Source organism: Schistocerca piceifrons, chromosome 10 (assembly GCF_021461385.2).
Source record: "Schistocerca piceifrons isolate TAMUIC-IGC-003096 chromosome 10, iqSchPice1.1, whole genome shotgun sequence".
NCBI classification, from domain to species: domain Eukaryota; kingdom Metazoa; phylum Arthropoda; class Insecta; order Orthoptera; family Acrididae; genus Schistocerca; species Schistocerca piceifrons.
This window is the reverse complement of record NC_060147.1, coordinates 80,930,846-80,957,449: the sequence shown is the minus strand read 5'-3', so window position 1 is coordinate 80,957,449 and position 26,604 is coordinate 80,930,846. Positions and strand designations below refer to the sequence as shown.

At 40.7% G+C, this 26,604-nt stretch overlaps 1 protein-coding gene across 1 annotated transcript; it reads right to left on the bottom strand.

Moving 5' to 3' along the window:
• Positions 1-15,253: 15,253 nt before the first annotated feature.
• LOC124719102 (homeobox protein Hox-A2b-like) lies at positions 15,254-26,465 on the bottom strand. The gene is made up of 4 exons (XM_047244794.1): positions 26,090-26,465; positions 24,503-24,723; positions 19,356-19,496; positions 15,254-15,646 (listed from the first exon to the last, which is right to left on the bottom strand). Exons 1-4 carry the CDS (start codon positions 26,463-26,465, stop codon positions 15,254-15,256), a joined length of 1,131 nt encoding a protein of 376 aa, XP_047100750.1.
• Between the last annotated feature and the right edge of the window lie 139 nt (positions 26,466-26,604).

Below are 26,604 nucleotides of genomic sequence, written 5' to 3'. Positions count from 1 at the left end.
GACATATTGAGCATTTCCTGTTAAGAACATCATCTTTGCTTTGTCTTACTTTGTTATGCTAATTATTGCTATTCTGATCAGATGAAGCGCCATCTGTCGGACATTTTTTGAACGTTTGTATTTTTTTGGTTCTAATAAAACCCCATGTCATTCCAAGCATGTGTGTCAATTTGTACCTCTCTAACTACGTTATTCCGTGATGTATTCAGATTTCAAATTTATACTGACTTTTTGATCACCCGGTGTATATATATACGAGGGCTATCCACAAAGTACATTACGTTTTGGAATTAAAAATAAATTAAGTATTGGAATTTTTTTATTATATACAGATGAAAGCCACACTTAAATACTATTTTTCTAGATATTTGCCATTTAAATTAAGGCACTTATCGTAGCGATGGACGAGCTTGGAAATTCCTTCGTCGTAAAATTCGGCCGCCTGCGCCTTCAACCACGTGGTTACCTCTTCTTTTGGGACAGAAAAGCTGTGATTTTTGTGGATTTTCTGGAAAGAGGCACTACAATATACTCTCAAAGGTATTGCCAAACTCTGCACAACCTCAGAAGAGCAATACAAAACAAGCGTAGGGGAAAGTTGGGCTCAAAGATCTTGCTGATTCACGACAACGCCCGGGCCCACACGGCAAATGCCACTCGTGAAGTTCTCGAATCTTTTAAGTGGGAGTTGTTTCCTCATCCGCCGTACAATCCCGACCTGGCACCGAGCGACTTCCACTTATTCCCAGCAATGAAGAAGTGGCTGGCTATGCAGCGTTTTGATGACGACGCACAGCTTCAGGAAGAGGTAACCACGTGGTTGAAGGCGCAGGCGGCCGAATTTTACGACGAAGGAATTTCCAAGCTCGTCCATCGCTAAGATAAGTGCCTTAATTTAAATGGCAACTATGTAGAAAAGTAGTATTTAAGTGTGGCTTTCATCTGTATATTATAATAAAAAATTCCAATACTTTATTTATTTTTAATTCCAAAACGTAATGTACTTTGTGGATAGCCCTCATTTATATATATATATATATATATATATATATATATATATATATATATATATATACTCCATCTTTACAAATTTCCTTTTTTCGTCTAGATCATCCGCTTATAGTAACCTCTCAAAACTCTGGAATCTCTCTCTCCACATCCACCACTGCTGGCGGCTCACCTTCAACTGCCCAACACTACACAAGCGAATATTCCAACAATGAGTCCAACCAGCCACGACTGCACACAGCGCAGTCAGCGAACAGAGCACTACGTGGCGTCACCAACATAAAAACCTGAACAGCCTGCTTGCAATTTAGTCATTGGTTTAACCTAATCTCTTTCTGGAGCACCTGACGAGACGTTTACATTTCCAGTAGGAGAGGTAGATAATATCTCAACACTAATTATTCATTGCGTTCTTGGCTCCCTCGCGTCTTGGTTTTGTGTGATCGGTCTCTCCTAAACTGAATCAACACCCGACATTCGTATGTTTTGCTGCATTTCTGATACCGCTGGCTGTAACTGTTGTTGTTTCTAAAATTTTGTTTTAGTCTTTGTGTGGTTTCCTTTGCGAAACCTCGCATAGCGATGTTGTACCAATCTTCCATTGCATATCGGCCAACGCTTCATCATTAAACCTAGCGTAAATCCGGGAGAGGCTCCGCATTCCGTATAAACTGCGCACTCATCGTAGTTTCGGAAAACACAAATTGAGTATGCGCATATCGGCACTGCAGTTGCCCAGTGGACACCAGCCCATAATAAAAGTGTTCATTTTCGATGGAGGAAGTTTTGCATAGCCTATGGGGAATAACTGAGCTAAGTCTATAAATACCCCTTCAAAATCGTTTTCAGCGTCGCGACTAGTCCTTGGTGTATGCTGAACAATCAGGTATTTCAAAATGTTTGAGCTGTATTAACAGCACGCTGCATTGGTCGTGTTTGATTATATTGCAGCTATCTTGGCTAACAAGGTCATAAGGTGTGGCGTATCGCTCTCTACAGAACGGGATACATGCAGCAGTAAAACACGATACATATGTCGCACATTTTTCGCTAGGAATTATTACCGTACAAATCAAGTAACAGTTTTAAATAAGAGAAAACATTTCTATTTTATTTGTATTTTCATTCCAACGACTTGGCATGCACAACGTTTCAGATCCCGACGACTCAGATGACACAAAAAAAAGTATAAGCATTCCGGAGAATTAAACCTGAAGACAGCGGAAAAAATTATGTTGCCTAACATGTAAGTTTTCGTTACATGAAGATTGCACAATTTATAAAATGTTTTCTGTCGATTGTGGCAGAGAAAATACAATGAAAACGAAATGAACTAAAGTGGCAAATTATCCTTTTGTTTATGAGTTAATATTTCACTAACTTGTATTGAGTGCATTACCTGAAGATAAATGGATTATAGGTCTTTGTTTCAATGTTTTCAACTGTGAGTAAGTAAACTAGTTATCTAAACCAGTGAACAACTTAAAATTATCAATAAGATATCAAAAAACTGTTGTTAACACTTCATACCTTTTTTTACACCCCGTAACATATTTCTAACCAAAATGTGTTTATACAGGGTAATTATAATTTAAGTTAAGCTTTCAAACCACTGTAGAAATAACACCACTGATCAGAATGACGTCAAATTGCAACGGAATATTATCGGAGAAGGGGGAAACCATATAGCAGAAGAAAAACAAATAGTTACAAAATGTAGCAATAGAGGGCGCTGTAAGCATCATAATTTAATAGTGGTCGACTACAAATGATAAATGAATCATACAACAACGCATAAGGTGTACGTTTGACGTTAAACAAACTGTACTATTCAATGTGCATGGGTGTACAGATGATGTACTGTTATCTACGTAAACCCATCCACCACGGGAATGTCATGTCATATCGAATGGGAAAAATCGGTTTTTAATTCTCCTGAGGCTATAAACGACATAAAAAGCATCAGTCAAAATCAAATCGGATTATTAACGTCCGTGTGACTGGCGCAAAACATGTTCGATATGCTGTCCACCGTTTTCTGCAAGTTGAAATCGAGAAACAGCATGTTCCACAACTGATCGAAGTGTTTCCGGGGTCACTTTCAGAATGTGTTGCGCAAATGCGTGCCTTCAATGCAGCTAAGTTTGCAATCGGAACACTGAACACAACATCTTTCAAATAGCCCCACAACCAAGTCACACGGATTAGGTTCGAGTGGTTGGCACGGCCAGGCTATAGGGAAATGGCGGCTGATAATTCTAAGCATTTCCGAACTGGCGATTCAGCAGCTGCTTAATTGGTTTTGCCATGTGCGGAGGTGCGCCATCTTGCATAAGAATGACCACAGCTACACATCGACGCTGTTGGAGAGCTGGAATGACGTGGTTGCCCAAAAGACACTCACAGCGCTTCCCAGTGGCGGTACAGGTAACAGGACCGGAAGCACCTGTCTCTTCGAAAAAATATGGCCCTATGATAAACGATGCCGTAAACCCACACCTTACAGTGACATTTTCAGGATGAAGTGGTACTGGTTCATTTGCGTGTGGATTTTCCGTTCCCCATATTCGACAATTCCGTGTATTGACATATCCTGTCAGATGGAAGTGGGATTCGTCTGTCCACAAAATCTTCCGCGGGTAATGATTGTTCACTTCCATGCGAGCAAGAAATTCTAAAGCAATTGTCTCTCTTGCTGGCAGGTCAACACGAAGCAACTCGTGCACATGGGCAATTTTGAATGGATGGCAAAGAAGGATATTTCATAAGATTTTACTCACCGCGCTCACGGGTATGTCCAACGTATCGGCAATGCTCCGTGCGCTACACGTTTTCACACCACCACTCGTCTCCTCCCGCATTGCTGTGGCCGCTGCTTCCACCAACGTCGAATCAATTCGTTTCGTCTCTCTACCAGGTTGCACACCAAAAGAACCCGTCTTTTCGAATTTCCGAATCATTTTCTCGAGACATACGGTAGTCGTCGGACCAATTACTTTTTTCAAACCCTTCAGTGTGCGGAACTTCTGCAGAGCGACGTGGGCACAGTCATCATTGTTGTAATACGGTTTTACAGGCAGAGCGCGATCCTGCATTGAAACAGTCATGGCTGTAATACGGTTTTACAGGCAGAGCGCGATCCTGCATTGAAACAGTCATGGCGAACGTCGCAGACGCGAAAAGCCGTATACCCAGCGTGTTTATACCAACTTCAATAGGTCGTGCGCATGACAGGTGTTTTCCTTTACGTATTCTGACACATACAGCGCCATCTATCGATAAATTTTCACACTATTTTCCCCCTTCCGATAATATTCTGTTGCAATTAGACGTCATTCTGACCAGAGATGTTATTTATACAGCGTTTTGAAAGTTTAATTATATATATGCATATGGATATTCTGCAAATCATATGTAAGTGCCTGGCAGAGGGTTCATCGAAGTACCTTCACAATTCTCCATTATTCCAATCTCGTATAGCGCGCGGGGAAAGAGCAAACACGTATACCTTTCCGTACGAGCTCTGATTTCCCTTATTTTATCGTGGTGATCGTTTCTTCCTATGTGCGTGGGCATCAACAAAATATTTTCACATTCAGAGGAGAAAGTTGATTTTTTCGTGAGAAGGTTCCTCCGCAACGAAAAACGCCTCTGTTTTAATGATGTCCATCCCAGATCCTGTATCATTTCAGTGACACTCTGTCCCCTATTTCGTGATAATACAAAACGTGCTGCCCTTCTTTGAACTTTTCCGATGTACTCCGTCAAACCTATTTGGTAAGGATTTCACGCCACGCGGCAGTATTCTAAAAGAGGACGGACAAGCGTAATGTAGGCAATCTCCTTAGTAGACATGTTACATTTCGTATGTGTCCTGTCAAAAAATCGCAGTCTTTGATTAGGCTTCCCCACAATATTTTCTGTATGTTCCTTCCAATTTAAGTTTTTCGTAATTGTAATTTCTAGGTATTTAGTTGTATTTACGGCCTTTAAATTTGATACTTCCTGGCAGATTAAAACTGTGTGCCCGACTGAGAATCGAACTCGGGACCTTTGCCTTTTGCGTGTGAGCTACCCAAACACGAGTGACAATCCGTCCTCACAGCTTCAATTCCATCAGTGCCTCGCCTCCTACCTTCCAAACTTCACAGAAGCTCTCCTGCCTTTAAATTTCACTGATTGATCGTATAACCGAAGTTTTCATGGATTTCTTTTAACACTCATGTGGATGACATTACACTTTTCGTTATTCAAGGTCAATTGCCAGTTTTCGCACCATATACGTAACTTTTGTAAATCGTTTTGTAGTTAGTTGTGACCTTATGATGACTTTACTAGTCGATAAACGACAGCATCATCTGCAAACAACCTAAGACGGCTGCTCAGATTCTCTCCCAAATCGTTTATATAGATAAGGAACAACAAAGGGCCTATAACACGACCTTTGGGAACGCCAGAAATTACTTCTGTTTTACTCGATGACTTTGCGATAGTTACTTCGAACTATGACTTCTCTGACAGGAAATCACGAATCCGGTCACATAACTTAGACGATATTTCGTAAGCACGCAATTTCACTACAAGCCGCTTGTGTGGTACACTGTCAAAGGCCTACCGAAAATCCAGAAATATGGAATGAATTTGAAATCCCTCGTCAACAGCACTCAACACTTCGTGTGTGTAAAGAGCTAGTTGTTTCACGAGGACGATGTTTTCTAAATCCATGTTGACTGTGTGTCGGAAGACCGTTCTGTTCGAGGTAATTCATAATGTTCGACCACAATATATGTTCCAAAATCCTGCTGTATATCAACGTTAATGATAAGAGGCTGTAATTTAGTGGGTTACTCGTACAGCCTTTCTTGAATATCGGTGTGATCTGTGCAACTTTCCAGTCTTTGGGTACGGATCTTTCGTCGAGCGAACGGTTGTATACGATTGTTAAGCGTGGTGCTATTGTATCAGAATACTCTGAAAGGAACCTAATTGGTATACAGTTTGGACCAGAAGACTTGCTTTCATTAAGTGATTTAAGTTGTTTCACTACTCCGAGAATATCTACTCATGTTGGCAGTTGTTCTTGATTCGAATCTGGAATATTTACTTCGTCTTCTCTTGTGAAGGCATTTCGGAAGGCTGTGTTTAATAACTCTGTTTAATAACACTGTCTTCGATAGTATCTCCATTGCTATCGTGAAGGCATTGATTATGTCTTACCGCTAGCATACTTCGCATACGACCAGAATTTCTTTGGATTTTCTGTTTTTCTGTCAGGTTTCGAGACAAAGTTTCGTTGTGGAAACAGTTATAAGCAGATCGCAATGAGGTCCGTTTTTGATTTGAAAAAACAGGGTAGTTTTGCGATTTTCAGCATGCGCCACATCACCCATAGCATAAGAGATAGACGCTGCAATGTAAAGATGTTTTCATGGTCAAATATTATGTTTAAATGTTACACTGAAAAAGCCATCACATTAGAGCATACTCGATCAAAAACAGTCTGATGTGTCCCAACTCTGGGTTAAAGCAGTATCGCTGACAACCACTTCAGCACTCGAAACTGGCGGAGAGAACGCGTTTTCGTCCATTTTATTTCAAAACCTACACGCATTCGAAGAGAAATGGTGTAATTTTAGTGGAATTTCTGGCTTGCATTCATAGAGAAGTGACATGGTTTTAGGTTCAAATAGTTCAAATGGCTCTGAGCACTATGGGACTTAACATCTGAGGCCATCAGTCCCCTAGAACCACTTAAACATTACTAACCTAAGGACATCACACACATCCATGCACAAGGCAGGATTCGAACCTGCGACCGTAGTGGTAGTGCGGTTCCAGACTGAAGCGCCTAGAACCGCTCGGCCACAACGACCGGCCATGGTTTTAGGCACATATTTGCTATGTACTGTAGCACATTAGCAACTGAACACTGGGTGCCACTTGTCTAAATCTGCACACTATGTAGTACATTTAGGACGCTATTGGGAACTACCTCTGTGTCTACAAATCATTCGTGCATAAATTACAGCAATTGCGTGACCTACATATAGACATCTGATGCCATACATCTCTGTAAACCTACCAAGGACAAGTCAAATCCATAGCAAGCAGAATCTCAATTGTATTGCATTCCAAAAATGGACAAAACACTAATAAGCATGTGGTCACAATTTTTTGGCTCGTCAGTGTATATAAATTGTCCGTGTGTGTGGCACAATGTATTCCATATACATATTATGACACAGCACAGTAGCTTCATTTCAATTAAAGGCAGTATGTTACTTGTCGGTACTACTCATAAAAATACACCGTCCGAACATGCCTTCAAGATCCAACGGTACCAACAGACTGCCGTGTCTTCCTCAATCCTTAGACATCACCAGATGTGGATATGGAAGGACATGAGGTCAGCACACTGTTCTCCTGCCATTGTCAGTTTTCGTGACTTCTTGATCAAGTAGCTCCTCAATTGGCATCACAAGGGCTGAGTGCACTCCACTTGCCAGACCCAGAAAGTGACCCATCCAAGTGTTAGCCAAGCCCGACATAACTTTGGTAATGTGATGGGGACTCTTGTTACCACTGTGGCAAGGCCATTAGCTTTCATACTTTTCATGTTACTGCTAAATTGTACTTCAATTTAATAATTACAAAAAATCTTTTTCTTTTTGATGCATGACCACTTTTTACTTAAAAGTTCATGAGAATAATTGGAGTTCTCCAGAAGAAACAATCTGAGGTTGAATTTATGTAGATCTTTTGGTGGATGCCAAACTTTTATGTTACTGTGTTTACAGCCACTGATATTTTTGGGAGCACATTTTAAACATTCAATCAACAGCTTTAGTAATGATGTTGTGTCACAAAATTTTTGACCCTAGCATTCACATTATTGCAGCTTTTTAAATCACAGGCATGTCACCACGTTTTCCAACTCAATGTACTGTGATGACAGGAGGTTAGATATTAGAATGCAAATCATTTTATGGTGTCATTGTCAAAGGTTACAGAGTTCAGTTACTTACATATTCACTAGCTGTCAGATTACCATGCATATTTATTTCTGAGTTCTCAATATTCTTTGATGCAAATATGGCTATGTTTATTCTGTTGTGTCGTTTAAACTTCCTAGTGTAACTGCATATGTCCCTATGAATCGCCTTCATAATATATTTCATTTTAATGTGCTGCAATTTCAATATACTTAAAATTTCAGTTCTTAAGAACTGATTCTGTTGTGTCATTCTTTTCTATTATCGTGTGAAATGAGCAGTTGTCTAATTTGTGTCCAGTCAATGTCTGATCCAAGTCATGAAATGACTGCTATACACTGCCACACTAACCAAAGGTCCTAAGATACTAACTCATACAAGAAACTGCTGCTCTTCCATTCTCAACAACATTTTTGTTTTGTTTTGATGTTAACAAGAAATGTTTGGAGGCAAGGAAACATGCAAACATTAAATAGCTATATTTAACATATTGTAAACTGTTGAATATAGAGCATATGAATTCTGTTGAATATACATACTTTAATTCATTAGCAGGTAATTCAGGTCTTGATGGCATTTCATGTCACAGCAATAACAGAAAGTTCATATATTTTTCCATGTTTCCACCTTTTCTTCTTAAATTAAATTAAATTTTAATTTTAAAAATCATTCTGTTTAACATGACAGTATTCATAACAACACTATTTCATAATGCTAACTCATATTTTCATACAATCAATGACACGATGACTTATACAAACAAACTCTTCAAATTGGTTCTGCCATTTTGTACAAATCCATCAACATCTGTTATTGACAACCGCTATTCTGTACTATTTCTATATAATTCATTTTCCCATAAACTGAATCTCAATTTTTATGATTTATATTAAGAAGTGTACTTCTTAATTACATCCCGGCACCATCCTTATGATTGTAACATATGTTAATGTCTTTTATTTGACTCTGGACCTACTCTTAACTTTATGTAAGTAGTACCAATTTCTGATCTATTCCAGGTGGATATGGAGCAGGGAAAAAATTACTACTAATATACTTTATTTACAACACTAATCACTTTTATTTTCAAAGTTTTTCTTTCCCGTATTATGAACTGTGTCAACAGCAAAACCTGCTGTACCTACCTGAAACATAGTTTTCTAGTTCAAATCTTCACCAATATATATCCAAAATATCTTGAACTTTCTTTTTTTGTGCACTGTGTTAATCATTGCACTTAGCTCAATATTCCATTTCTATTTATCTCTAAAGTAAGGGAGAATCTATTTGCAAATAATCACTTAATAAGTGTTTTACCATCATCATTAACAACGTCTGCTATTTTCTGCTCTTGAATACCATTAATTCTAACATTAGAAACAGCACTGGCCCTATTGGTTCTACCTCATGTGTAAGGTTATAGGCAAATGTGTGAACCCTGTCAGAATCCAGTCATGATCTGTCCCCAGTCACCACAGATTTCTCTTCCTCTAGTATTGATTGAATTAATCATAACCACTTTTTGCATTCTGTTTGTTAAGTAGTAGTCAGACAAATTGTTTAAACACTATCAATCAATTTAAATTTCTGCATTTTGAAGAATGTATCGTGACCTACATAATGAAATATGTTCTGTGAAGCACGGAAAATTGATATCCCCAGAATGTATTTGCTGCTTTACCTTTTTTGGAAGTTACTTGGGGTGGACAGGGGGGGGGAGGGGGGACAGATGGGCAAAGAGGCATGTCAAGGGTCTATATGTGAAATGAATTTCCATACGTTGTTAAAAAGAAATGTTGTCACAATTTTTTCCTAGACTCCTGTTAAGAAACTAAAGTTATTGTGTAATATTTGTCCATTCTTTACTGCGTAAGATCATATGTTCAGCATTATGGGCAGGAGAGTCAGGTCGTTTTCAACCTAGATAAAAGCAAACTATTTCTATGAACACACAAACAATTCTATAAAAGGTATATAGAAATATTTTGATTTTGTGAAATGTACTCCCCATTTTAACTGCCAGCTGTTTGTAGTTAGCCAAGAGATGATAACCGATGAGTAGCAAGTATTTTACCCACTTTCTTTTTCCATTTGTCCTTTTAAGGAACACCTATGTCTGTCTGTATGCAGTCTGTGCCAGTAACTTTGATTTACAGGTACCATTTATGACATGGAAGGTCTTTCTTGGTTAAATATGAGTTGTCTATTCATGATTTATGTCCAAAATTTCACATGTTTTTAATGTGTTATAGAACTAAATTATTTTTTCAGGGCACATAGATCATCTGCACTTTAGTACTTTCCTTTAGGACTGAAAAATAATATGTTCATTAATTGTTAAAGTAATCACGTATACATATCATGTAAACTCAATCATTCCACATCATTTTGATAAACAAAATTATTTGAATCATCTATGGAACATGTAACTAAGTAAACTTTTACATATTGGACACTGAATGTTTTCTTCAATATCTATCACTCCATTTTCTCAGTCCCACAGGCAGTAATGGATAATGACTCAACTGTGAGGTACAGTGTGCGATTTGTGCTTTTACCAGTGGGGGGGATGTCTTAAGAGGTTAATAAAATTATATACGTTACTAGCTTTGACCGTGGTGTTACCCATGGTTAAACAGTTATTTATAAATAGATGTTAATGCCAAAACTCACTATTCACGAGTATGCACTATCAGAAAAGCCATCCCTTGTTATATCTTTAAAAGTACATTATAGGTGAAGCTTATTTACAAAATCATCAACATACAGGCATACGAGGGGAATTCAAAAAGTAAAGGCACATTTGTGAAAAGCTGCACTTATTCTGATGATAGAAAACTGAAACATGCGTTATTTTTCTACGTAACCTCCCTAGACTTCAACGCAGTTTTCCCGACGTTTTACGAGTTTTTTTTATTCCATCAGTAAATACGTTTATCGGTTGCATCTGTAGCCAATTTTGCACCACAGCAATGACATCTTCGTCACTTTCAAATCATCTTCCCTGTAGTGCTTCCGTTAAGGGTCCAAACATGTGAAAATCGCTTGGAGCCAGGTCTGGACTGTATGGTGGATGTTCCAGCACCTCGAATCTCAACTCCTTTATTGCGTCGGCTGTCCATTTGGCAGAATGTGGGCGAGTGTTATCGTGCTGAAGGATGACACCTCTTCACAGTTTTCCACGTCGTTTGGATCTGATTGCAGGTTTTAGTTTCATACGCAACACATCACATCACATCCACCATGCAATACAGACGTGGCTTAGAAAGCCTCGTTTACGCTGGGGCGACGTCTTTCAACATTGTGGCATGCTACGGAAATGTGGCGTGCGTCGTCTTGTCATTTAGTTCTAAATGTTTTCAAATGCTTACCTACTACATAACACTTTTTCAAAATTAATAACCGAGCATAATAATAGTATTGATAGTAAGACTGTATTAAAAACTTTCAGTGCTCGGCTCCACAAATTTAAATTATTGTAAAGTTTTACTCCAGTGCATGGGAAATAAACATCCCAGGTTGGGATGCATAAACTAAAACCAGAGGAGGGGATGGTCTGATGCAGAGGGGGGGAAATCTCCCCCCCATCCCCCCCTGCAAATCGCACACTGGTGAGGTATTTCTGTGAGAATAACTGGCAGCGACAAAAGCTGGACTTTGGTGGAATGGGATTTCTTGTTGTAGATATTGCAGGTGATCATGTTGAAGATATAAAAATGGTACACAAGAGTTATAGTACCAGTGTTCACCACTATTTCATGTGAGTAGTTCTCAGCCTCGTGATGTCAATAGAGAAGCTAAGTGGTTGAGAAGTAACAGCTTCAATGCCTGGAAAGTCAGCAAAATGGACAGGAGAGCAGTTTGCTAGCCACAAGTTGCTCCATACCACATTTGCATAAGACTGTTTGGCAGAATATGATACGGCAGCCAGTCGACACCACTTGTGCCATCAGGGCCTGGATGAGGAGCTTGTTAGGTGCAAGTGCTTAACTTATGTGATATTACCATTTCTCACTGTGAGGTATCTCATGTCTGCATGATTTGTGTAAATATTAAGAAGCTATAATTTTTTTTAGAATTGCTTATTGCTTTTTGCCACTGGTGTGAATCATGCTTTCCTCAAAACTGAGGAATATTCACAACTGACCTCCTTAATAAGGTGTAGTTTCTTGTGATATTCATTCTTTGTATAAAAATGAAGATTAGGTTATAACATCCATCAGTATCAAGGTCATTTGGAGCTCATGCACAAGGGTGGATTGTTGCTAGGATGGGGAAGGAAACATTCTGGCATTTGTCTTAGCTATTTGAGGGAAGTCACAGAAAACCTGATACAGTATGGTAGGATGTGGATTTGAGCCATTGTCGTGTCGAATGTTAGTCCAGCGTGCTAACCACTGTGGCTCCAAATGTGGATCGTGTGTGTAGTGGGATATCTAGTCATTATACTGCACCATCAGTTATTTAAAACACTACTGACTACTTTATTTTCAGAGACCTGAAGATTTTTGTCAATCATTTTTGATAACAGAAACCCAAATGATGCTGCCTACCACTGACAATTTATAAGGATATTTGTACCACTGCTTGGGTCAGGAATGGTGAAAGGAAAGCAATTTTGCCATTTGCAGTGTTTTGTATTTGCTGTCTGTGTGCTAAGTTCTTTAGTCAAAACTGCTAAATGTGAAATGATGTGAAGTCAATAATGGAACTATAACAGTATGTGGAAAGGATAGACTGCTACTCAAGAGTTTGTCTCCATAGTATTTTTGCAAAGATATCTTGTTGCTGCTGATCTGCATTTCTTTCTTGCTTGCTTCATGCTGCAAAATTTGGTGGCGTCCATTTGAAACTTCAGTCTGTTGGAGTATCTATGGACTGCTGTTCATTTGGTTAGCAATAAGTGTATAATTGTGTATGTATTAATCAGTGATGACAATACTAAGCCCCTGTAGTAAGCAGGCAGTCATACATTTAACAACAGGTTTCCGGGTGAGCTTTTCTATCTGTACCTTCTGTATGTTCTGCTGATGAGAAATGTTAGGTCTGCACTTATATCCCAATGTATGTGAATGTTACAGTTATGTGACTGGATTGTAACAATTTTGTGAAAAGCTGTTCGGACCACAACAGCCCTTAACAGTATATTGTATCCACTGCAAACATACAATTTTGTAGTATGGTGAATTTTTTGTTCCTTCAGAAATGACAACTTATCCCTATTATGACTGTCTCATCTGTTTGCTTAGCATAAATTTTTTTAGTACACTTACATTCAGTGATTCATCGTATTGAAACCAGTTACAGCTTGCAGTATTTGCTAAGATGGAAGTGATGATTCCAACATTTGCATTAAAAACCTCTATATACAGTTGCAAAAAATTAAGAATGTAAAATTGCACAACGTATTAAATAATACAATGAGATGTGTAGAAATTATTGTGTTTCTTTGTTTCTTCTGCTGTTTTCCCAGCAGAAATGGAGAGACAGCAATACTAACTGCTCCATAGTATCTACAGTCGTTATGTTTCTTTTTTGTAGGTATTTCAACATTCATGAGCTACAGCTCACTTCTTCAAAGTTCAGAAATCATATTGTCCTCATTTATGTATGTCAAAACCAATATGCCACTTTGTAAACATAGCTCTCACATTAGATTAATTTAAAAAATAAATGAGCATGTGAATAGTGCCTTTCAGGACCAATGGAAAAATCTCTGCATTCAAAGAAATATCTCAAAACAATTATGGAGTCAAAGTTTTCTATTAAAAAAAAAAATAGTTTATGAGGGTCCATTGTGTAGAACAATGTTTCTTATGAATTTCAAGAAATTTTGAGCACCCAAATCCAGCAAAAACAATAATCAAATTGTTACTGGAAATGTAATTGTACTAGACTGTATGTCTTAAGTTGACAGTTAACTAGACTGCCTTATATGCAACATGGCATGGTAGTTTCAGCAACATGGAAAGCAAATGAACTGATGAAATTATTATATTTTTTTTTTTATTATTTCTGCTTTCGTCATCCTCCTGTTATTTCTGTAAGTTGGGTAACTAGTTGCTATCATTTGATAGGCATTAAAGTTGTCTTTGTTGTCAGTATTGTTTAAAAGGGACAAGGAAACAAAGTGTAAAGAAGAACATATACTGCTTTAAAACTACTTTTACATTTACCTTAGAATAGTGGTTACAAGGTACAAAAATTTTAGTCTTCACTTCTGTAGATCAGTTCTGTTTTATTACTTAACATGTCATGCCTATTGAATTTTGTTTACACAGTAATTACTAATCACAAATTATCTAAGATTTAAGTGGATGATAGCCTTATTACCAAGCTCAAATACCAAAGTGTTTTAATAAATTCTTCATGACTGTGACAAAGCCATGATGTTGATGTAGAGGAGTATCAAAGCAAAGTAAACTTTCAATTGCAATAAGGAAAAAAACATTCTGAATATAGTCAATACCATTACTGAAAAATATAAAAAGCACTGGATGTACAAGTTACGTGAATAAGGGATACAGTGCAATGTTCTGAAATAAAATTTTGTAATCCAGACCACTGATTTTAAAGTTCGTTCAAGCTCGGTGGTGACACAGTGGAGTAGGTGGCACTGCTGTTATTGTCAGCATAGTTGTCCAGATACGTGGGTGGCAGACATTATTGCTGTTGCTGATTCTGGTGGTCCCAGAAAATCTCCTGCTTCTATGCAGGTACCAAACATCGGTATGTATCCATATGCTCCATTTTTTTAATTATCCATGGCTTGATGTCCATGGAAGAGCCAGGTAGCACTGACAGAAGGTCATCTGGCTGTGGAAAGCCTGCAGGCAATACTGACTGGAACACTGGCTGATATACTTGTGGTGGAACATGCATTTGGTAATGCATCCAAACCACTGATATTAAAGTTCTGTCAAGCTCAGTGGCGACACAGTGGAGTAGCTGTACTGCTGTTATTTTCAGCATAGTTGTCCGGATAGGCAGGCGGTGAGCATTGTTGCTGATCCTGGTGGTCCCAGAAAATCTCTTGCTTGTGTGTGGATACCAAACCTGGTTGCACAGGTTTCTGGTCTGTATCCATATGCTCCATTTTCTGAATTATCGGTGGCTTGATGCACATCGAAGAACCAGGTAGCGCCGACAAAAGGTCATCTGGCTGTGGAAAGCCGGCGCGCAACACTGACTGGAACATTGGCCGATATACTTGTGGTAGAACATGCATTTGGTAATGCATCCAAACTCCGATATTAAAGTTCTGTCAAGCTCGGCGGAGACACAGTGGAGTAGCTGGCACTGCTGTTATTCTCAGCGTAGTTGTCCGGATATGCGGGTGGTGGGCGTAGTTGTTGTTGTTGCTGTTGCTGATCCTGGTGGTCCCAAAAAATCTCCTGCTTGTATGCGGGTACCAAACCTGCCTGCAGAGGTTCCTGGTATGTATCCATATGCTCCATTTTTTGAATTACCGGTGGCTTGATGTCCATGGAAGAGCCAGGTAGCACCGACAGAAGGTCATCTGGCTGTGGAAAGCCTGCAGGCAACATTGACTGGAATGTTGGCTGATACACTTGTGGTGGAACATGCATTTGGTAATGCTGTAGTCTATCCTCAGAAACATTTGGTTGTAAGTAGTCATATTGCATCTGGAAACAGAAGACAATCCAAAAATCAACAACTGTTTCACATATGAAAATTGATCAGATTAAAAATTAGGCACTGATTATAAACAGTACTTGCTGCAGTAAATTTGAAGAAAATTTATCAGTAAATGATGGTTGCAAATTTAAGATCAGTTAATGCATTAATGGCATTGCAGAAATAATGAGACAACATTTTTAATAAGACCAGAAGGTGTCATCAATAAACTAAAATTATTAGTTCATCAGGCTCAGTAAAAAATAAATGAAAATAGAAAGTTGTGTCAATATTCATACAACATGCTGAAAAGTGTAGCAGATGGAAGTCCCCATTACCCTACATCACTTGGTTACTTCCAGTCACATGTGTAGCATTGCAAATGATCAGTTCCATGCAACTTTGGGCACTGTATTTAATGTGAGTTTGTATTCGCAGTCCTTACAGCACTGATACCTAGGGCGCTATAGTAAATTTTCAGATTCCCAACTTGATATTGGTTATTCAAACTTTTTAAGCACAATTTTTTGATATAGTTGATATCTTGAAGTGTCTACCAGTTCAAATGTTATGTCAGTTCTATGAGGTTCTCTCTGGGGTCACACAGATCAGTCCATTCCTGCTGTCTTTATTATGTATGTTCAATATCTACAGTTCTGTTTAGTATGTGCACCCTACACCACTAGACATATCATAAAACTGTTTTGCAAATAATTTTCGTTGTATACCTAGAGCGCTAACTGGAATCTGACACTTGCTTTACCTGCAACCAACTTTCTTATTCTAGAATAAAATTTTCACTCTACAGCGAAGTGTGCACCGATATGAAACTTCCTGGTAGATTAAAACTGTGTGCTGGACCGAGACTCGAACTCGGGATGTTTGCCTTTCGCGGGCAAGGGCGCGAGTCATGCTTGGGTAGCTCAGTTGGTAGAGCACTTGCCCACGAAAGGCAAAGGTCCCGAGTTCGAGTCTCGGTCCGGCACACAGTTTTAATCTGCCAGGAAGTTTCAACTTTCTTATTCTCCACCTATTGACACACCTAGATATTTGTATGACTAATTTTAGTTCTCAGTCAGACACATTTTAGCCACAGGATTACAATATTCTGGTTTACCAAGTACGTAACTTTACATTTCTGAACTAATGAACTGATCATCATCAGTAAACACTTCTGGGCTAAGTTGCCGTGGTCGATCTGTAGAACTTCTTCTCCCTGACGTTTCGTTCTCAACTACGGAGAACATCTTCCGAGGTGAGTCGACGACTGGCTGCTAGGAGCTGGGGCTGCCGCTTATATGGAGATCGTAGAGGGCGCCACAGCACGTCACGTGGCGTCGATGTGTAGCTATCTCTGGCTGTTCTCTCGATTGCAGGCAATCAATTGTCACGTGATTGATGCAATATCGACCGCCATATCTTGTCCAAATTTAATCCTCCTCCTTTACGATTAAAATTGTATTGATGTTTGTGGATAAGCGGCGGCCCCAGCTCCTAGCAGCCAGTCGTCGACTCACCTCGGAAGATGTTCTCCGTAGTTGAGAACGAAACGTCAGGGAGAAGAAGTTCTACAGATCGACCACGGCAACTTAGCCCGGAAGTGTTTACTGATGAAGACGCCGGCCGTGAAAGCCTACATGGGATGGTAATGAACTGATCCATAGAAATTTTTCATTTCCTAATTATTGCATATGATCTCTTAATCTTGCTGCGGGAACAGACTGATGTAAACAGACAACATGCTTTTGCTGCAATGGGAAAACAAATTAATGGCATATATAACCATTTTAAGGACCACAGTTGTGAAAATCAACCTTAAGCCAACTATTCCAATCAGTCTTCATTTATGTTGAAAACTTATGTATGTTTTACAGTGTCTCACCCAGTAACAGCAATTTTTTTACAGTTTGCGGATGAAGATTTAAGTTGTTTAGTTTTAGAACGTAAGATATTGAAGTATGAAGGTAGTGACAAAATAATCCATTTAGTTTCCATGGATCGAACACTCAGAAGTAGTGCAGCAATGGGTGTCAAAGAAGTAGATATAATAACCCTCCCTAAACAGTGGGCAGTCAGTTCAACACTGCACTTTAGAACTGTGACAGGATCAAACTAAGATATGTTGCATACTCTGTCCATTAACAACTGGCAGTACACCTACACCTGAGGATTGATTTGATGTATAATATGCTGGGATAAAATAAAGAATGACACGAAGGTAGTTTACTTTCAAAGTCAAATACCTACAAAACATAGATCACATTCCAATTGTAAAATACACTACTGGCCATTAAAATTGCTACACCACGATCATGACGTGCTACAGACATGAAATTTAACCGACAGGAAAGAGATGCTGTGATATGCAAATGATTAGTTTTTCAGAGCATTCACACAAGGTTGGCACCAGTGGCGACACTTACAACGTGCTGAGATGAGGAAAGTTTCCAACCGATTTCTCGTACACAAACAGCAGTTCTCCAGTCAAATGTTGCTGTGATGCCTCGTGTAAGGAGGAGAAATGCATATCATCATGTTTCAGACTTTGAAAGAGGTCGGTCGGATTGTAGCCTATCGCGATTGCGGTTGCGGTTTATCGTATCGCGACATTGCTGCCTGCAATGGTCAAGATCCAATGACTGTTAGCAGAATATGGAATTGGTGGGTTCAGAAGGGTAATACGGAATGCCGTGCTGTATCCCAGTGGCCTCGTATCACTAGCAGTCGAGATGACAGGCATCTTATCCACATGGCTGTAACTGATCATGCAGCCACGTCTCGATCCCTGAGTCAACAGATGGTGATGGTGGCAAGACAAGAACCATCTGCACGAACAGTTCGACGATGTTTGCGGCAGCAAGGACTATCAGCTCGGAGACCAAGGCTACGGTTACCCTTGACGCTGCACCACAGACAGAAGTGCCTGCGATGGTGTACTCCACGACGAACCTGGGTACAAAAATGGCAAAACATTTTTTCGGATGAATCCAGGTTCTGTTTACAGCATCATGATGGTCACATCCGTGTTTGGCAACATCGCGCTAAACGCACATTGGAAGTGTGTATTTGTCATCGCCATACTGACGTGTCACCCGGCGTGATGGTATAGGGTGCCATTGGTTACACATCTCGGTCACCTCTTGTTCGCATTGGCGGCACTTTGAACAGTGGACGTTACATTTCAGATGTGTTGCGACTAGTGGCTCTACCCTTCATTCGATCCCTGCGAAACCCTACATTTCAGCAGGATAATGCACGACCCCATGTTGCTCGTTTTGTTCGGGCCTTTCTGGATACAGAAAATGTTCGACTGCTGCCCCGGTCAGCACATTCACCAGATCTCTCACGAATTGAAAACGTTTGGTCAGTGGTGGCCGAGCAACTGACTCATCACAATACGCCAGTCACTACTCTTGATGAACTGTGGTATCGTGTTGAAGCTGCATGGGCAGCTGTACCTCTACACGCCATCCAAGCTCTGTTTGACTCAATGCCCAGGCATATCAAGGCCGTTATTACGGTCAGAGGTGGTTGTTCTGGGTACTGATTTCTCAGGATCTATGCACCCAAATTGCGTGAAAATGTAATCACATGTCAGTTCTAGTATAATATATTTGTCCAATGAATACCCATTTATCATCTGCATTTCTTCTTGGTGTAGCAATTTTAATGGACAGTAGTGTATAAAGAACCTATTTTACATATTTTATCACTCACCTGTTGTGAGAAATAATTTGAGCTGTCATAAGCCTCAGCTGGTGTAAAGTTTGGATTTATCTGTACTGGAGGTGATACGTGTGGAGTCTGCTGGACCGGCTTGTGTGTCACAAGCAACTCATTGAAGTCTGGACCTGGGTTCTGTAAAATATCACCTCATTAATCAACATCATTCCTTGCAGCTACAATAATCAACGTACACGCAAAAACACACACACACACACACACACACACACACACACACACACACACACACACACACACACACACTCCTTATCTATAGACAGTGTATAAAATTGCTCAGTTATGCACCACATGACCACACTGGAAGTGATTGAGAAACAACTTAGGAATTCATACATCAAATTAATTTACATGTTAAAGTGTAAATTTCGAACACTGGTTTCGACAGTGATGACGTTTTTACACTCCCAAATCAATTAACACAGCAGCAAATTAGAAGCTGTCATAAACCAGAACACTAGTTCTTTCCTAGGCATGGTTCTATTTGATATGGTATCCTATTCTCTTCCACTAATCTTAAACTAACCTTTTTCTAATAAATTATTTACACAGGTCACAAGCAGTAAATGACAAGGTTCTCTGTCCTGGGATTGAACTCCGGATAGCTAGATTATGATCTGACCACCATCGAGCTAACAAGCCTCTAAAATTATATCTGTAGTATGTGTAGAATATCTGATGCACAGTCCTTTAAATAATCCTTTGTACACAGCAGATAAAATGTCCGTGTCCTCTGTGACATCTTCAGCACATCTTCATCACAAACCAGCTAAAGGTCAGTAAAGAATAAGACTACTAATCGAAACTACATAAGTGAATGCAGAATACTAACACACTTGCTGACTGATAAGCCAGGCACTAGCCACTAATCAGATTCACAAACGCGGCCTGCGTCAAGCTCATCCCGCTATCAACATAGACAGGGAAGCTCAATTAACTGAAGGGTCTGATACTACTACAACTCGCATCCAAACTGTCACCTTCCAGCCCGACTAACTGTGAAAGATAGCATAGTGGTTAATAAAATTGACTATCATTCAAGATGATGATGGTTGAAATCTGCATCTTGCCATCCAGATTTAAGTTTTCCTCTGTTTTCCTGAATACTGGGATGGTTCTTGTCAAAGGGAAAACCTGATTTCCTTCCCCATTCTTTGAAACAATGTGAAATTGTGCTCACTCTCTAGTAGCATCAACACTGACAGAACAGAACTTTGAACCCTGATCTTCCTTCATTTCTTCTCCAAACTAACCTAGACCTTGATGTACAATTCAGATTAATATGTCTCTTCAATCCACATTTCAGAAACTAATGTAGACTCAAAGAATTGTTGTTAGCTTTCTGTTCATGATTGGTCTCACATGGCACATCATTACATTGTGGTACAAAGCTGCCATCTGGTACTAGTAGGCTCAGTTGACCCAAGAAGTTTGTCTCACCAAACAGTGCTCAGTTACACATAGGAGTGACTATGTGATTCAAAGGATTTTACTGCAAAGGATTATGTGAAAACATCCGTATCATTGAGCTATTTCCCCAATTTACATTTATTTCATACTGATAAATGTCATGTCATTCCCTACAGAGGCACACCATCAACATAAGCATGCTAATTAGTGCTTAAGAGAAATATTCAATCAGACATTTGTACGATTCAAAATGGTGCAAGATTTGGCAACTTGATTTATATGTTCAGAAATGTAGAACAGTGCATTTCAAAAAACAAAAAAAATGTGGATGCATTGACTATAATACCAATGAGTCACAAATGGAATTGGCCAAATCATACAAATAACTGGGTCTAACACTTTGTAGGGTTATGAAGTGGAGTGATTACATGGACTCAAGTTGTTGGTAAAGCAGGTGGAAGACAGGTTTATTGGTAGAATACTAGAAAAATGCAGTCAGTCTACAAAGGAGGTTGCTTACTGATGACTTGTGCACCCCAAGACTCAGACAGAGACCAGACAAAAGGAATTAAAATCACACAGAGTGTGACAGCGGTTCGCCGACCATAGAGACAAAAAAGGAAAAGCCAACCACCTAGAAACACACTAATGAAATAACCCAGTCTAAAATCGTAGGCCAAAGGCCAGACTCAAAACAAAAAAATGACAAAAACTCAGATTAAATGATAAAAGCCCCCTGCCCGAATAAAACACAAAACTAAGCCAGCCACGGCAGAGTCATCTGTTAAAAGGGCAGGGAGTGTATCAGGCAGCACAAATGTGTGCCTGAGCACAGCTAAAAGGGGACAAGCCAACAAAATGTGGACCACCATCAAAGCGGATCCGCAGCGACATAGAGGTGGGTCTTCACGGCAAAATAAGTGGCTGTGCCTCATCCGGGTGCGCCCAATGCGCAGCCGGCAGAGGACAATAGACTCCTTGCGAGAGACCCGCAATGAGGAGTGCCACACACCGGTAGCCTCCTTGATGGCCTGAAGTTTGTCTGGTGAAGGCAGGGTGCGCCATTCTTCACCCGAGGTGTGAAGTACATTCTGCCGCAAAACTGCTCTGAGGTCACTCTCTGAAAGCACAATCGATAAGGCTGGTGCACCGACAGCCTGTTTGACCCCATGTCAACACGTTCATTGCCCGGGATGCCGACATGACCAGGGGTCCACACAAAGACCACAGAGCGGCCACAACGGGCAAGAGTATTGAGGGACTCCTGGATAGCCATCACCAGACGAGAGGGAGGGAAACACTGGTCGATAGCTCGTAAACCGCTCAGGGAGTCGCTACAGGTAATGAAGGACTCACCTGAGCAAGAGAGGATATACTCCAGGGCACGAGAAATGGTGACTAGCTCAGTAGTGAAAACGCTGCAGCCAGCCGACAATGAGTGTTATTTGTAACGGTTCCCTAGAGTGAGAGCATAACCGACACCACCAGCAACCATGAAACTGTCAGTGTAGACAACACCAAAGCCCTGGTACGTGGCAAGGATGGAAAGAAAGCGACGGTGGAAGGCCTCAGGAGGGACCGAGTCCTTCGGGCCCTGTGCCAATTAGAGCCGAAGGCATGGGCACGGCACACACCACGGGGGTGTACACAGAGGGGCCCGGAAAAGAAGTGGAAAAGGGAAAACCCCAAGCCCGGAGAGAAGCTCTCTGATGCTAACTGCGATCGTACAACCCGACCGGGGCCGGCATTCTGGGAGATGGACGACAGACTGAGGGAACAGGAGATGATGATTGGGCAGCTGTCATTTGTATCAGTTTTCCAACATTATTATGACCACATGACAGGCATGAAGGGACTCTGAATGCAAAAGGGTAATTGAGAGCTGGATGCACGAGACATTTCAGTTTGTAAATCATTAGGAAATTCAATATTCTGAGACTACACTGTGAAGAGTGTGCCAAGAATTCCAAATATCAGGCATTACCTTTTACCACAGACAATTTAGTGGCCGACAGCCTTCAGTTAATGACACAGATGGCGGCATTTGCTTAGCATGTCAGTGCTAACAAACAAACAATAACCGTAGATATCAATGAGGACCTATGATGAACATATCTGTTATGGCAGGATGGTGAAATTTGGTGTTATGGGCCATTGCAGCAGATGACGTGCACGGGTGCCTTAACCAACAGCATGTCACCGCCTGCAACATTTCTGCCGGGCTTGTAACCCTATTGGTTGGACCTTAGATGACTAGTTGATCAGATTAGTCCCAATTGCAGTTGGCAGAAGCTGGATAAAGTGGGGCACAGATCCCATGAAGCCATGGCACAGGCTGTCAACAAGACACTGTACACGCTGCTGGTGGCTCCGTAATGGTACAGGCTGTGTGGACATGGAATGGACTGGGTCTTCTTGTCAAACTGAACCAATCATTGATAGGAAATGGTTAGTATCGGCTGCTTGGTGACCACTTATAGCCATTCATGACTTCGTATTCCCAGACAATGATGCCATGTCGAAGGGCTGCAGCTGTTTACGACTGGTTTGAAGAATATTCTAGACAGTTCAAGCAAATGATTTGGTCACCCATATCCCCCAACAGGCATCCTATTGAAAATTTATGGGACATAATGAAGTTTTCAGTTCATGCACGAAATCCTGAACTGTCAACCCTTTCACAATGGATGGCTACAGGAGCAGGATGGCTCAATATTTCTGCAGGGGAGTTCCAATGATTTGTTGAGCCCATGGCATGTCAGGTTGCTGTATTATGCCAGGCACACGGAGGACTGGTCTGGTATTAGGAGGTATCCTACAATGTTTGTCACCTCTGTGTGTAGGCACGACTGCAGCATTTGGCACTGATCAGAGAAGGCCGAAATGGAACATGTATGGAAGGTCAGTTGGGCAGCCTCATAGCAACTCTGGCACACTGCATGACTGGCTGATGTGAAGTGGCACCAGAGGTAAACAGACATTTAAAACTGCCACACCCTCATCACTGCAAGTGTCAAGCATACATCTTTTCTTCCCGGGGCAGGCCGGAGCTGCTATGAGCTGCCCAACTCACCTTCTGCATATATGTCATTTCGGCCCTCTCTCATTGGTGCCAGATGCTGCAATCTTGCCTGCGTAACTGGAAAACTTTGTCAGCCCCAGTACTCATTAGTTTTTACTCCTGATGACCACTGCGGAGATTGCCATCAAAAACTTAAGAATTTTATTAGAATTGACACGGCTTGAAAATGGAGGAGAGATTATTCGGACATTGTGATGTGACAAACTCCTAAGACAAATACAGTTTATGTTTCATATGACTCTTCTCAGTACCATTATTTGATTCCTAGCTATTTTAAAATCAGTTCCTCAGTATACAATTAAGTAGCTCATTTTAATTTTTGCACTTAAGTTTTCTCTCCGCAGCTAATACATGCATAGTTACCCTATAAAAGTAACTGTTTGTGTGGAATGACTACTGCCATCATGGATTGGTTCACAGAATCCAGGTGATCAAAGATGTAACAATTACCAGACATCCAGTTTTGAAGGCATTACATTGAGGATATATTCCATAGGTGGGCTGATTCTGAAGCATGTTCTCTATTGTGTGAAATGTATTTAGTACACTAGCATAAATGACTTAATACAGTACAGGTTATAAGGTCGGGAGGTGGTATGTTGCAACACACAAAACGGAAAAGACAGCTCACCTGATACCCATCAAGTGTACATCCCCCACCACCTCCAACTGCTGTTGCTGCTGCTGTTGGCATGGTAGCACATATGACAGCTGATGGCCCAGGGTTGGCCAGGCCCTTTAGTGGTGGGGGAGATGACGTGCTCTTCTGCTGAGAATGTGTGCTGCGTGCTGACGATTGACGACGGTGGGCGGAGAGCTCCTGGTCACTGCCTGCTGCCTCTGCAGCTTCCACTGCAAGAGAATAGGCCACAAGTGTTGCAGAGCTTTAGTGTTTTAGCAAGCTATGTTTCTGAACATGAAACCCAAAAAAAATTGTAACATTCTGTTCCATTTATTGATTTACCTATGTATAAAACTTCTGTGTCGTCAGGCCTTGTGCAGACCTAAATTTGATACAGGATGTTTCTGTGATGATGCTACAGGCTTTCATGGATATTGGGAAAGAGCAACTGTATCTGTCTGTGGTAAGGAATCCTTATCTGGAAATGACCAAGTTGAAAGTTGTAAGTGAACATCTTTGTAATACTTCAGAGTGGAATACATGTACTGGTATTGCTTGCTGCAATGATTGTAGGGTGGGCAATTTTCAGAGGTTATAGTATGGACCAATAACACATTACGGTGTTAAACACGTATCGTACAAGCTGTGAGTGCTTTTTCATCTTCAGTACTCTTACACTGGACAGATGCTTACGGCTCCTAGGCTATGCATTTTAGACACTGTTTGCTAGATCTTTTCTTTTTTGTTTCGACCCACTACCACCTCTGAAAGTTGCCTATTCTACAATCTTACCAACAACAGTACCATATGCAACTTAACTGGTAGATTACAACTGTATGCCAGACCGAGACTTGATCTCCGGACCTTTGCCTTTCACAGGAAAGTATTCTACCAACTGAGCTGCCAAAGCAAGTTTGGAAAGTAGGAGACGAAGTACTAGTGGAAATAAAGCTGTGGGAGCAGTTTGTGAGTTGTGCTTTGGTAGCTCAGCGAGTAGAAAATTTGCCTCTGAAAGGCAAAGGTCCCAAGTTTGAGTCTCGGTCTGACACTCACTTTTAATCTGTCAGAGAAGTTTCATATCTGTGCACACTCCATTGGACAGTGAAAATTTCATTCTGGGAACAGAACCAGTACTTTCATTCCACTGTCTGGGGTATCGGAATGATTTTCACTTTAACTCTGAACTCTGTCATTTCCATACTTAGGACCCTTACCTCAAATTGATATATTTACCCATCTTCATCATCCCTCAAAGTCTGTATCATCATCATCATCATCATCATCATCATCATCATCATCGTGCAGGAAGTTACAGCCCATTCCCAGAAAACCAGTTGTTAACTTTTAAGAAAGTTTTATTACTTTTCTGGCATGATTATAATACTTTAACTGTCACCAAATTAAGATTCTGTTTTCTGGGATATACGATTGCAGATCATTTAAGCATCAGCAGTACACAAATGCAGAGTTTTACAAATAAATGACCACTATGGGTAGAAAGTAGATATTTTTATGCTTGAAAATCAATTTTATATGATAATATCCATTTGAGCTGGCACACCATGCTTGGTAATAGTGATGCAAATGGTCCCTTACTTGCTTCCTTGGCCTTCTTCTCCTTCTTGTACTTCATTCGACGGTTCTGGAACCAGATTTTGATCTGGCGCTCAGTCAAACCCAGCTGAGCTGCCAGCTCAATGCGCCGTGGGCGGCAGAGGTAGCGGTTGATGCTGAACTCCTTCTCCAGTTCGATCAGCTGCTGCGAAGTGTACGCCGTGCGAGCCCGCTTGCTGATTGTCGGTCCCGAACCGGTCGAGGGCCTCGTCGGGCTCGACGAGGCCGAAACTGACACCGGTTTGGCACCTGCTGTGGCAGCAGGACTGCTGGAAGCGATAACTGGCAGTGGAGGCTTTGGAGGTCCCACGGAATGTGTGTTAACATAGCTGCTGGGTGCCAAGGAGGCATGTCCCATCGATGCCGCAATGGAGCACGTCTGTTGTAAAGCAGCCGGTAGCTGGTTGGAATACTCTGCACAGAAAAAGTTTTTCCTCCTCTAGGTAAACTGTCACATACCATTTCAATATTTGAGATGTTAATACTATAGTGAGACA